At 37.8% G+C, this 15045-nt stretch overlaps 1 protein-coding gene across 1 annotated transcript in view; it reads right to left on the reverse strand.

The window, feature by feature from the left end:
- Positions 1 to 15045, reverse strand: part of Runx1t1 (RUNX1 partner transcriptional co-repressor 1) — a 132572-nt gene that overhangs the window by 58577 nt on the left and 58950 nt on the right. The window contains 2 exon segments of the mRNA XM_069991046.1: positions 3325 to 3566; positions 5769 to 5906. Coding sequence (XP_069847147.1) covers positions 3325 to 3566; positions 5769 to 5906 — 380 coding nt within the window.

Consider the following 15045-nt stretch of genomic DNA (forward strand, 5'->3'; position numbering starts at 1 on the left):
AGTATGAATAAACGTGAGTTTTCTATCTGCAAAAATAAAGGTCAAGAAGCCAATGTAGTTATACCTACATTTTGTTTCTATGTCTCATTTGTAATTGACAGTACTTTTAAAATTTTTAACTGTTATTATAAAGGTAAGGTACAGAAGGTTACAGTTATATAACTCAGGTGAATACATTTCTTTCTTTTTTTCTTTTTTTGCCAGTTGTAGGGCTTGAACTCTGGGCCTGGGCACTGTCCCTCAGCTCTTAAGCTCCAGGCTAGTGCTCTACCACTTGAGCCACAGTGCCACTTCCGGCTTTTACTGCTTATGTGGTGCTGAGGAACTGAACCCAGAGCCTCATGCATGCAAGGCATGAACCACCTTCCTAGCCCCTACATTTCTTTTTAGACAATGTCACTCCTTCCTTTGTTCTCTTCAGTGTTTTCCTTCCTACCCCACTCACAAGTTCATTTTCAACATAGTGTCCAGTGAGTACCATTGCTACATTTTCCCACCATTCCTGTGCCTCCCCTTACATTCCCAAAAATAGCTAAATTAACAAACAGAACAAAAAGGAAAAAAAACCAAAAAGGAAAAGAAAACTCTTGTTTCCATTTCCTGGAGTAAATTTCAATGAATATTATTTGTATGATCCGATCCAAATGAGCATTGTGCCTTTCTGGGACAGTACATTTTGACATTTACCTTAACTCCACCTGCACAACAGCATATGTTTCATTACAACTTGGCAAATGCCTATCATCATCAGCTGGGGGTCTATATATATTTTACTTAACATCTCTATACTTCAGTTTCCCCCATGTGTAAAATGTGTATATGAAAATCACTTCCACAAAGAGCAGTCTCAAGGGTTAGTCAAATGCTTAAAATAAAAGCATGCAACATTCAGGCCCATTGGTCCATACTTGCAATCCCAGCACTCAAAAGGCTGAGGTAGGGGGATCACAAACTGAAGGCCAGTTTAAGCTCTAGAGTCATACTGGGCCTCAAAAGGAGTAGTTCATTCAACCATATATGACAATATGAACTAAAATCTATCAAGCTTAAGTTAAAGTACCACTTTTTATAGTACTACTTTTTATAGCATCACTTTTAATAAAGAACATACAAATTTATTCTTCAACTTGAGAAAAACTAATTTTACTTATAACTTCACCATTTACTTGATTTAGTTATTGTTGTTCTTTAACTTATTTACATGTTAAAAGTCTTAGTTTATAAAACTCAAGAATCAATTAAAAGGAAATGATAAGTAGCTAACAAAGTACCAAAAATACAATGACATCTCTGTCAACATTGCTCTCTAGCTGGGTGTTGGTGGTTTACAACTATAATCCAAGCTATTCAGTAGGCTGAGATCTGAGAATTGCAGTTGGAAGCCAACTTGAGCAGAAAAGTCTATGAGACTCTTATCTTCAATTAACTACCAAAATGTCAGAAGTGGAACTGTGACTTAAGTGCTAGAGTGACTAGCCTTAAGCCAAAAAGCTCTAGTACAATGCCCAGGCCTGAGTTCAAGCCCCACAATCAACAAAAAAGGAATCTATCACATGTAAGCGATAGTGGTTAGAAGCACATCTTCTGGTACTGCTTTGCCCCTGATAAGTCTAAGTAAGGAAACTGCTACCCATCATCCAAATCTCAGTTCTACCAGAAACCTGGATAGAAGGATTGAATGGATGACTCATCATTCTTCTATGACTCAGCTGGAGAAGGGAAAATAGCTTTCCTAAGCAGAAAGTGGAGAATTCTCCACTTAGGTAGAAAAATCACAATAAATGGAACAGTCACATAGAGAGGGGAAAAACAAGAATATTATGTACTTATCACACTTTAGTGTAATAAGAATGCACAGAATACACAGAAATATGCCAAAATCAACAAGGTTATTTTCAAGTGAATGATTTAGTTTGGTTTCTAAAATATTGCTGGTTACCAAGCATTAGATTGAAATGTATTGGGGAGTTCTAATCCTATGGGTAGAATTTCAGTGTGAAGTAACAAGAAAGCTTTGGGAATGGAGTGTGGTGACAGCTTTTCTGTGTGGATGTCCTTGAATGCCCGTGAATGGTACCATTTAAAAGGGTGAAGATGGCTGGGCACTGGTGGCTCACACCTATAATCCTGGTTACTCAAGAGGCTGAGATCTGAGGATCAAGGTTCAAAGCCAGCCCAGGCAGGAAAGTCCATGAGACTCTTATCTCCAATAAACCACCAGAAAAACTGAAAGTGGCACTGTGGCTCAAATGGTAGAGTGCTAGCCTTGAGCTGAAGAGCTGAGGGACAGCACTCAGGCCCAGAGTTTATGCCCCACAACCGGAAAAAAAAGGTGAAGATAGATGGGGGAAAAAACAAACCAACAAATAAGGTACCCTAGCTAAATTATAATATATACACATGTGAATTACCTTGTACAATTAATACACAATTAAAAAAGGAAAAATAAAATGAGTCACAGGAAAGTTAACTGTTCAATGAAGGGCAAGGGTCACTGAAAGGAAAAAGTGGTAGGAAGGTAAGTGTGGGTAAATGTTGTCAAAGTACTAAGTATTCATGTGTGAAAATAGAAAAATGAAACCGGTTGAAATTGTTTTAAGCTAGAAAGAAGAGGGATGAGGGAGAAAGATAAAATGAGGGAGTCTTTTTGGGCAACTTTGCATACATGTATGAAAATATAAGCATAAAATCCCTGTAGCATAACTAACATGAGCTAATAAAAATCTCTAAAGAACTAAAAATGAAAGCCACCGAGGTTCATAAAATGGTTAAAATGGTAAATTTTAAATGCGTGACTTACGAATTCTTCACTTTAGGCCTAAGTCAATAGTAGAAATCCCTCAACACTACTTTAAAGTGAGTACTCAGATTCAATGAGGCAGCAACATAACAAAACCCTGTTATGGTTGAAAGCCATTAACTATGGAGAGTATACTTACTGAAACACAAATATACACATATATAGAAATACATATGTGCACACTTAGGTGTGCATGCATATGCATGTCTATATATATATATATATATATAAGTATTTATGGCCAAAGTGACAATCTATATAGTGGAAGTCAAAACATAAAGTAGATTTTGAAAAATTATGGCTATAGAATTCATCAGAGCAGTAGAATCTCTGAATATAGATACTGCTGCAGCAAAACTGCTATGAGGATAGGATCTATATTTTTGAATCCCACACCAAATGCACACGCACGCACGCACACACACACACACACACACACACACACACACACACACACACACACACACACACACTTCCTTACTCTAGACAACAGGGTTGAACAAGGTTGATTTCTGTTCACTTACCACAAGTCCTAGTACAAGGGTGCGGACTCTTTCTCCGATCTCAGGTGAAATGTCATTCCCAAACTGCTGCAGGGTAGTAAGGAATCGTTTCAGTTTGCTGAGTTGCCTGGCACCACAGGCTGGGGGCAGCTGTTGATTAGCCAGAGAAGAGGAGGAAGAAGAGGAAGGCCCATTGCTAAAGCCATTGGGTGGTGAAGGGGCGCCATTCAAGGCTGTAGGGGAATGGCTGGTGCCATTAGTTACTGTTGAGGTACAAAATCAAAAGAAAAAGAAATATTTGAATAAACTCACAGAAAGCATACACAAAGGTATCACTTACCTAGTTTCTTTCTAGCAGCAGAGTAATGCAAAAGATGCTGGGATTTTCTGTAAATGCTTCTTTCTTTCTGTAAATGCTTAGACTTGATAGTATCACAAAACTCAAGTACTCTGCCCCTAAATGTGTCTATGCTGCATGGTGAGAGAGAGCAAGCTATAGAGAATTGAATGATAACAGCACAATCCTGGCCCTGCCCCTGGGAAACACATATGCCAACCACCTGAAAGGTTTCAAACCTAAGACAAACAGCTCTGGATGTTGGCCTTTTGTTACAGACTTGCATCAATGTAACAGGCCTTTTTCTCCCTAAACCACTCCCCCCAGAGAAAGTGTACATTTGGTGGAGACTAAATTTATCACTGAACATTTTTAATCATGTTTTGTACACACAACTGACAGCTGTGTTTATATAAATAGGACTTTCAAGTTTTAACCTTATACCACCCAATCAAAAGGCTATTTTCTCCCTCTTGTATTCCTTAACCACTTAGGTGAAGGAAAAGGCAAATTTTACATAAAAAGCCAAAATGGAGTTGGTATTTAGCAAGGCATTGGTTCAAGAAATTGAAAGAAGGCACTTCAATCTAACCAAGAACATGGAACTGGTAGTAAATCATAAGTTCACTTCCAATAAAATTTATTAAACCTCAAATTAAGACCTAGGCTAGAAAAGTAGGTCTATTTCTCATTAAAGAAAATAATAGTTTTATTATTTTCACAAATCAATCCAACAAACTTGTCTTTTATTATTCTGACTATCTCTAGAATAGGTGGAATAAGTTGTAATGACCCTGCTATTATTAAATTTTTTTTCAAAATAATAAAATGGTGCCCTTATCCCAAATGAATACCAACGAAGCTGTCAAGAAATGATAGCTTGCCAGGCCACCACATAGGAGACATATGCCCATCATTGTGACTTTGGGTAGCAAGAAGCCAAATACTAAATGACAGGGTTCCAGCTTGGCACCTCATAGTCTTCTGCTCCTCCCAAAGGTCTTTTAAATGGCAGCATAACAGTTCATAAATGGCCCTAGATTTGTACTTTGCTGTGCTCTTAGGGTCCTATGAATCTACTTTTGCCTGTTCGTTATTTTTCATTCATTTGGATCCAAGGCACAAGATCTGTAGATAATGTTATCTACAACAGATAACATTTATTAGCTTCACAAACCCTTGATGACATTTTAAATCAGAACTGTAAGATTAAAACAAAGCTGCCCATTGCCTCTACTTGAGTCTACAGGAAAAAGCAGGAAGTTGTTCTTCTGTCAGAATAAGCTGTCCTTCCCTTAGATGGTACAGAAAGCAATATACTCAATTGACTGAGAGCTCAGGACTTGAGCCAAGTGGTAATGGAATACAGGTTTGATAAGAGACTGATGGGTTCATGGAAAAGGTGGTGTTAAAAATTTCAGAAAGATCATGAGACTGGTTCATGTAGCAATGGTTTCTTTAACTGAAGGAAATTAGGTTTTTAAACATTATTTTTAACAAACTGCAACAAGCAAAAGTAATCTTGAAATAACTACTACATACTTGCACATTCTAAGTCAAAATGAACAAATTGAAGAGTTTCTCCATTCTAATGAATTAAAAGTGCTAGAGGTAGCTGAACACAGATGGGCCACACCTGCGATCCTAGCTACTCAGGAGGCTGAAATCAGAGGATTGTGGTTCAAAGCTAACTATGGAAGAAAAGGCTTTAAGATTTTGTTTCCAATTAACAAGCAAAAGCCAGGCTCAAGGGGAAGAGCGCCAGCCATAAGCAAGCAATCCCAGTGAACACAAGGTCCTGAGTTCAAGTCCTAGTACTGGCAAAAAAAAAAAAAAAGTTATAGAGGTAACTAGAGCTACAGACCAACTATGCTATTCTTCATTTCTAAAATCAGAACAGGCTATGCCTGAATCAATAAAGCAAAGGCACACAAATATTGACTGCAAGACCAATAAGACATAATATGTGATACTTTGTGTTTAAAACCCACTCCCTGGATAAACTAATGACTTTTGTCTTGCTTTATAGATACTGGATCTTCTTTTCCTTTGCATCTGTATGTATAGAAAAAAAAAATCTTAACTGCAACTTCAACACAGCAATAGTATATCCAGAAATAATACTTACATGTGGTTGGCGTGAATGAGCTGGTTCGTGGAGCTCCTTGAGTAGTTGGGGGAGGCGGCATGGTTGGAGGAGTTAGCCTGGATTGCGTCTTCACATCCACAGGTGAGTCTGGCATTGTGGAGTGCTTCTCAGTACGATCTGGAGGATGCCACCAGGAAAAGGTTATTTCACTCCCTAAGCACCTCACTTTTTTCAAGGGAGGTTTATCTTTTTAAGAAGCAAGCGAACAGAAGAAATTCAACATCTTCTATCAATAAAACAGACTTATCTGCGGCAGTTTAAAGCATGATTTTATCACCCAAAGCCCACTTGAGAAGGTGTAGCACAGATGGAAGGACCTCATTTGTAACTAGGCTATATTATATCCTATTGTTATTTCTGGCTTGGGCAGATGCTACCTTGGTAGTGTTATATGCAACAGCACAATTTCACTCAGAACTGAAGCCAATGTTAGCAAGAGGAAGAAAATAGACGAGAAGGATGATCATGAAGCCCTCATGACAGTTCAGAAATAACAAAAACCTGAAGTCTGTTATGCAGGTGAGACACTGGCAGGAACTAGCAATGAATGTCTACAACACCTGCCATCCCCTTTCCATACTTAGTTTTCTGGTCTATTATGTGAGACAAGTGATAGCTCCTAGACACAGCTTTCTCTTTGGCTGTACCTGCATTGTTTTAAAAGTCACCACTTCATTAATGCTATAGGTTTCACAATGAAGTTAAGTCATTATTTACTTAGAATGTGTGGATTTATAACCTGTTCTTCTAAAAACATGAGATCAATAGTCTAATTAATAATTTTAGACTCAGAATGTAAAGACCCAAACTGAGGACCAGCTAAAGCTAAAGACACTCATTTTTAAAGTATGACACAGATAAGGAGAAATTGATTATCCAATAACAAACATTTGTAATTCTGAACTGTTTTCCCCTAAATATGCATTTACCTTCAGATTTCAAAATGATTTTCAAATTCCAATTTGCTTCTTAAAGCTACAGATTTCTGGTGAAAATGAAATGGATTTTTTAAACCTATTTTCTACAAACACACATGCATGCGCACACACACAGTGTTTTGATGTGTTACTCTAGTCTTCAATATTTCACAGTTGAACTTCCACAAAATTGAAATAACAGACTAGGAAGAACAAGCTTTTGTGATAATTGTAATGAGAAACTCTTTACTTATAAACCAATTATGTTTTAAAGACAGGAAGATAAATAAGGGATTATAAGGAGAGACCAGTAGAAGGTAAGACAGGGAAGAAAAAACAGGGGAGAATATGGTTAACTTACATCATATGTATGTATGAAAAAGTAATAATAAAACTCAGAAACATTGGTATGAAACTTAAAGGTGGGGTTAGGGAGGGTGTTAAAAAGTATTATAAAGGATAGGAATATGAACAAAGTACATTTCACTAGTGTGTGAAAATATCACATGAAAAATCTTACTTTGTACTATTACTATGCTCCAACAGAATTCAGTGATTATGAGAAAAAAACACAGCCCAAAATTACAGTCAGAATTCCAGGCCTATTTCACTTCTTTTCAAAGCAATTTCCTAAGACTTGGTGGCAATAAAGTAGAACATTTAAAATTAATAATGCTGTTGAAACCCTACAAGGAAAGATTTAATAAGAGATAGAAGTGATCATCATTTGAGTGCCTTTTCCATGGAGATCCACTCAACGCTAAACAGGGTCTCTACTTCAACTCTACTGCTGCCTGAGTAATACTGAACATCCTCAAACATGTTCTGATGACACGATGGCACACACATGACTTGTCTAACTTTGTTTTATTGTTAAAAGCCTTGTCTTCGTGTTGTGACTCCAAAATATTTTAAAACCAGCCTCAGAAAGTCAATTATTCTAGAAACATACAGAAGTTAGGCAGGATTAAAACTGCTTCCTCAATCAATTCCTTGCCCATTCTACTCACCTCAACCAACCTCAGCAACAGAGAATAAATAGCTTTCCGCTTATGTTGCAGCTGAGGGAAGAGGTACAGCAGCAAATACAAGTCTCCCTAAATAAAGGCAAATATTTCTGTCATGCCAAGAAAGGAGGCAGAGAGGGAGACTTGCCAGAGTCGGCTGGGAGATAACAGTGGGAACTGCTGGTCCATCTGGCTTTCATTCTGCTAACACTCACGGGGAGCTGTGAGCAAAGGCAGTCCAGATACACAGACTCCAAGCACGTGGTTGCACAGACAGAGAAAGGAAGAGCAGAGGGGGAGGGGGAGTGAGAGTCATGAAAAAAAAAGCAAAGTAATAAGAGGAAAAAGAAGAAATGAGGAGAAAGGACAAAACAGGGAGAAAGAAGAATGAAAAGGAAAGTTCCTTTCAAGTGGTTGCTTTACCAGTAACCAAAGCAGAGCCCTCATAGGCTCTCTCCTTTTATACAGTCAAGGAGAATTCCTAAACTTAAAGATATACCTTCTTATAGGCATTCCTCTTTCATTTTAAATATTGCTCACGCTACATGAAAAGAAAGTAAACTGAAAGCTGACAATGGGCTGCCTCTCAAATTTAAGATTTGATGTTTACCATAATTTTTGCATCTTTGTCCTAATTTTAGATTTTTGATATATTCATACTTTTGATTCAAAAACATAGATCCACATTTGTATTTAATCAGATATTTGCTGCTTAACCAGAGCATTATCATCAACATAAGTAGGTAATATTTCTTAATATGTAAGGAGTCATCAATATTTTAGAGACACCTTTTAAGCAATGTAATACTAGCCAACTATTACTTCAAACCAGATATTCTAACCAGATATATGTGTATGTGTAGAAATTTGTATTTGTTGAATTTTGACCATAGCCAAATTTCTGTGACAGTTGGCCTCAGAGGTCCTACAAAGTGAGACAAAGTGTGACCATATGTAACTTATTCTATGCCTCACAGTGCAATCAATCCAGGATGGAGATACATGCTAAAATAACAGGCCAGGCCTAACACACACACACACACACACACACACACACACACACACACACACACACAAACACAAACCTCTGGAACAGAGACACTTAAGATAAATTCAGAAAATATGTCTTAAGTATGCTGGGTTCCATTGCATTTGTTTTGGATTATTGAAAAAAATTGAAATATATATTCTTGAAACTTTTACAGCAAACAGTACAAGAGCTATGATTCAACCACAGAAGCATTTCACTCCATTTCAAATTACAGGACATGGTAAAACCAATATTAAGTTACGCTGTATCTTATGTAATTTTTAAGTTCATGAAAATTATACTTCTCTGGTACATAATTTCTATTTTTTAGTTGCTGGAGGGGAATTCTGACATTTATTAAAAGAATGACACAAAATGATTTGAAAAATGAATGAAGAAGGGGAAGAAGAGGGAGAAGGGGTAAAGGATGAAGAAAGATAGGTAGGGAAAGAGGGAAAATAACAAAAGAAGAGAAGAGAATAGAGGGAAGGAGATAGGGAACAAAATAATCTATTTAGTCAGCTAAGGAAGTTCAGTATGATCCAGAACAGCCAACTTTACCTCTATCATAATAATTTGTACCACCTCTAAATTAGACTATCTTCTCTATATAAGGTACATTTCACTCATTTGATATCAAACTATCAAACAATACAAACCAAAGATGGTAGAGCGAGCGTGGAAAGAAATAGTGTGCCATATATAAATACATTACTGGTATCAATTAAATAGCCAGTTTATTATTATAGTGTATTTTCTATTTCTTTATTTTTTTAAAGTATGATATAACCTGCCTTGGTACTTATTTTACTTTAAGTTAGCTCAAATAGTTCCAAATGTATGTTTAAGGAATAAAAACAGGTATACCAACTTGTCCTTGCTAAAGTTCCATTTGAGTGGGAGTCATATATTTTTCTATCAGAGTTTGGTTTGTGTGTTACAATAGAATTCTCAGAGATGGTACAGATTATGAGAAATTTCTTGAAAAATTGGTAATTAGTCTAGAGTTAGTCATATTTGAAGACATGCTAAAGAAGCTAAAAGGTATTTACTAAAGAGAAGTAGGCCAATGTGGGTCCTAGAGACTATAAAAAGGAAAAGCATGAGATTGAGCATAGAATTTTAATTTCGTCCTACTAGAAAAGATGGCAGAGTTCTGACATAGAAGTCTTGTAGGAACTCCGATGTCTATTTGTATGATTAGATAGCTAGCTAGCTAGCTAGATGGATGGCTAGATAGATAGAAATAGATAGACACATGCATATAGACAGATATATTACATATTATACATTCCAATCAGTGAAAATGGCAAGCAACTTGAGAGCGATATTTAAAAAAATTCTTCCTTAGGTTAATTAATAAATATGCATAACCAAGAATAGTTACATTCCTTTTTAAAACCCATTTCCTATATTATAACCAGGCCCAGGATAATCAGCTTAACTTTGTGAGAAAGGACAAACAAATAGCATCCATAACATAAATCTATACAAAGAGAATGGAATGTAGGCACAGAAGCTCTTCAAGTTATGATGAGATTACATCCCAGTAAAGCCATTCTAAATTGAAAATAGCATAAATCAAAAATGCATTTAGCCAGGTGCAGTGGCTCAATCCTATAATCCTAGCTATTATGAAGGTGGAGATTGAGGTTCTCAGTTTGAAGCCAGCAAGCCAATAAAAGTTTACAAGATGTCACTTGGACCAACCTTAGTACAGTGGTTCCTTCCTGTCATCCCAGAAAAGTGAGTAAGCACAAATAGAAAGATGGCAATCCAGGAGAATCCAGGCATAAAAAGAGATCCTGGATCCAGGCACCGGTGGTAGCTCACGCCTGTAATGCTGGTTACTCAGGAGGCTGAGATCTGAGGATCATGATTCGAAGACAGCCTGAGAATAAAAGTCTGTGAGACTCTTATCTCCAATAAACTATTCTGAAAAAGTAGGAAGTAGCACTGCTGATCAAGTGGGTAGAGTGCTAGCTTTGAACACAAAGAGGCTCAGGGTCAGTGCCTAGGCCCTGCGTTTAAGCCCCAGGACCAGCAAAAATATAATAAAATAAAATAAATTTTAAAAAGAGAGATCCTATCTCAAAAACAGCCAATATAAAAAGAAGCTGATGGTGTGGCCCAAGTAGCAGAGTGCCTTCCTAAAAAACACAAGGCTCTGAATTCAAATAAAATTGCCACAAAAAAGAAAATGCATTTAATAACCAAACTATCAACCATCCCAGCTTAGCAACAGAGTACACTATAGAATATCAATGGTTTACTCTCAAGATCACAGTGCTGCTGAGCACTGTGACAGAACAGATAAACATATTGACATATAGATAGCCATGTCCCAAAACAGAATAAAAATTTAAATTTGATATACAACTCCTAAGTCAAACATCATTGTAAGTCAGGAAATATCTATAATATGGGAAGGTACTACAGACATGAAATTGATTTCAACTCTGCAAGTAACTAAAGTGTAGTTTGCGACAAATGTAAGAGTTATTCTCATCTCATTTCTTATCATCGGTGCTTTAAATCTGAATAGCTCCCCAAATCACATTTGAATAGCTAGACAACATCAGTGGATCCTTTAGGAGGTATTTAAACACTGAGGGGTCTTCCTTCAGGCATGGGATTAGTTCATTACAAAAGAGCAAGAGCTGAAGAGCTAGGCATGGCAGCTGAGCTAGAGGTATCACAAGACTTGGATAGAGCCAACCCAGATGCCCCTCTGTAAATGAATAGATCAAGAAAATGTGACGTGTGTGTGTGTGTGTGTGTGTGTGTGTGTGTGTGTGTGTGTGTGTGTTTGTGAGTTCTCTGCCTCCATCAGAAAGAATGACACTGCCCCATTTGTTAGGAAATGGAAAGACTTGGAAAAAAATGTATTAAGTGAAGTAAGCCAGACCCAAAGAAACATAGGCCCCATGGTTTCCTTTATTTGCAATAACGAGTATACGTCTAGGATAATCTTACCAGACAAGTAGAACAGGTCAAAAGCTATGTACATATAAGATGAAGTTAAGTGAAATGAACCCCAAGATAGGAACACAAGATGATTTTTTCTTTGTCGCTGTTGTTTTTAATGTACTATGTGATTTTTGTTCGTTCCTTTTGTATGTTCTTCTCCCTGTTGTCACTGTATTTGATTCTGGTGGCCTGCATCTTGTATACACATTTTTCTAATTTGGGTAGGGGAAGGGAAATAACAAAATGCTGCAACAAGTATACAGGCTGACCCATTGTAACAATGAGTACAAGACACTATGTTGAAAACGAACTTTACAACTTTGCTGGGGAGAGGGGAGTTGGGGAAGTGGGGAGGGAAGGGATACTAGGGGAAAAACAAAGGAGGGGGTAACAATGCTTGATAGGAAATGTACTTATTACCTTACTCATGTAACTGTAACCCCTCTGTACAGTACCTTTTTTTAATTTTTTATATTTTTGGTCCCATCATGGGGCCTGAACTCTGGGCCTGGGTGCTATCCCTCAGCTCTCCAGCTCAAGGCTAGCGCTCTACCACTTGAGCCATAGTGCCACTTGCGGCTTTTTCTTTTTGCTTATGTGGTGCTGAGGAATCGAACTCAGGGCCTCATGCATGCAAGGCAAGTGCTCTACCACCGAGACACCTTCCCAGCCCCTGTACAGTATCTTTACAGTAAAAAATATTTTTAAAAAGACTGAGGACAGTTTGAACTACGTAGCAAGGCTCTGATGACAGGTAGGTAGGTAGACTTGTAGACAGATAAATTGATTAGATAGATAGATAGATAGATAGATAGATAGATAGATAGATAGATAGATAGATAGATAATGAGAGTATAGCTCAGTAACTAAACTCTAAGATGAGTGAGGTCCAGAGTTTTATATTTATGTTTTTTTTCTTTTTCCATTTCTTGTACTTATCACAGAGCTGGAAACACAGAAGGTACTCAATTTTTTTAAGCCATCCCAGCCTGCCCTTTAACTTGTGATCCCGCTGCCTCAGCCTCCTGAGTTGGATGGAATTAATTACAGGCATAAGCCATAGGACTCAGTTCCAATTTGATGTTTTAAGTAATCTTGTCAAGTTGTCTTCTTCACAATAGTGCCAGTGGTGCTTCTAAATGTACATACTCAAAACAAAAAGAAGAGTGTCTTCATGAACCAAATCACAGTGTTTTTCATATTCTGTAAGTTGCTGTTTATAGACAGAAGGATTGTGAGTTACTCTTATTTCCTTTTTATTTCTCTCTGTTCTATGAGAGTATTTTATTCTTACAAATGAAATGAATGAAAACATAAACTCTCACAGGATAAGCCAGCAAACATCAGAGCTAGACTCTACACTAAATGTAGGGAATGCACCCTGCTTTGTACCTTACTTCAACACTCATAAGCAGAGTCCTGTAAATCTTCTCATGGTACAAGGGAAAAAACTGAGATGATAAGCCAGAACCTGTTCTTGTCCTTTTCCTTATCATCTAAAGTTGATGGTCATTCATGATCTGAAAACTGCAATACAGAGCACATCCAGTTAGTGGAAAATCTCAGGGCCAGAGACACACTGGAACTACATGTTTTAGCACAGTAGCTACCAGCTACCTGTAACTATTTAAATTTCAACTGAAATTAAATAAACTTAAAATATAGTTCTTCAGACACCTTCAAGTGTTCAAGTGTTCCACAGCTGTGACTGAGGGATATTATCTTATAAAACTCACTGTCACCACAAAAGAACAGTGCCACCAGAGGATAATGGGGGGGGGAATGTTACCCTAGAAATAAAGATTCTGTAGTGATTGAGGACCTCTCCAGGTGGTGCAGAGAATGAAGGGGAGCCATCATCATCCATCAGCCTCTTTGTAAACACCTACCATTGGCTTTCAGACCTTTCACCTGATTGATATGCACATGATTTCATGCTATAGGTATAATATTGGGGAGCAAAAACAAGAGGTTCAAACTGAGTAGTTTAGATAAGAAAGCTCTAATTTCTGAGAAAGGGAAAGCACAAGACATCATTAGCTCAGGTGGTTAGTAAGCATCAGGCTATCCATGCTAAAGAAAATAAGATGAAGCCTCAGTTCTGGAATGAGGCAGTGGAAGATGGTCAGGGATGATAACCTGAAACATGTCTGTATGAAAGAGATATGAAGTGTAGTTCAGAAGGAGGCTAGACTAAGACCAAGCTATGGCTGTAGGGATGGCAAAAGAAGTCTTCCTGCCTTGTTCTACAGCACGTAGCCAGCTAAACATGGAGCATTTCTCTTGCTTCTGAATATAAGCTTCATGAAGATAGATATTGCTGGCTGATTGATGAAACTGTCTTTTAAAGAAAACATAAAATACTAGGCATTTGAGGAAGACCATTAAACAAATGAGAGAGTGAATAAAGATGGTAAAGTTAGTATTTACCCAAACAGCCAGAGGCCTCTGAGTAGTCCGATTACCTTAATGGGGACAGAGGCTGTAGAGGCTGATGGAAAGACACTGAGTGTATACTACATCTCACAGAGGTAGAAGTGCTGAGAAGTAAAAGGAGTATTACACAAGGCGGGAAGTGACCAGGTCACCCAGCATGGAGATGGCTATAAGAAGGGAGCAGGGGGAGAATTTCAGGGGATGTTTTAAAGTAACTGCCAAATTCACAGAGCTTGAAAGCAAATGAAACAGATCTCCCATTGACAGAAATCTCCAGCTACACGGTGATGTCAAAAATCAAACCAAAGTCCAGAAGGAAGAATCATTTGAGAAAGGACTAAGACTAACTTAGTGATACTCTGCTATTTATATGTAAAACACCCCACTCATGTATCTTCCTTTCTCATATCTGCCACCAAATGATTCCACCTATTTAATAGACTTTTCCATTCCATTTTCCACCACCACCCTAATCAATAGATGTTCTTAGAAGCTATTGTGTGTTCACAACTCCTATTGCCATGAGTCTATTTATCATATAGCATATATCTTGTCAAGCAAAATGTTTTTTTCAGAGATTCCTTCCTTCCTTCCTTCCTTCCTTCCTTCCTTCCTTCCTTCCTTCCTTCCCTCCCTCCTTCCTTCCTTCCTTCCTTCCTTCCTTCCTTCCTTCCTTCCCTCCCTCCCTCCTTCCTTCCTTCCTTCCTTCCTTCCTTCCTTCCTTCCTTCCCTTCCTTTCACTTTCCTTCCTTTCCCTCCCTCCCTCCTTCTTTCTCTCTCTCTTTCCTTCTTTCTTTAGTTCTTTCTTTCTTTCTTCTTCTTTTTTTCTTTTTTGCATGTCCTAGAGCTTGAACTCAAGGCCTGGGCTCTGTCCCTGAGCCTCTCTGTGTTCAAGG

This window comes from Dipodomys merriami, unplaced genomic scaffold, assembly GCF_024711535.1.
Source record: "Dipodomys merriami isolate MVZ:Mamm:240054 unplaced genomic scaffold, mDipMer1.0.p SCAF_4, whole genome shotgun sequence".
In the NCBI taxonomy this organism is placed as follows: Eukaryota; Metazoa; Chordata; class Mammalia; order Rodentia; family Heteromyidae; genus Dipodomys; species Dipodomys merriami.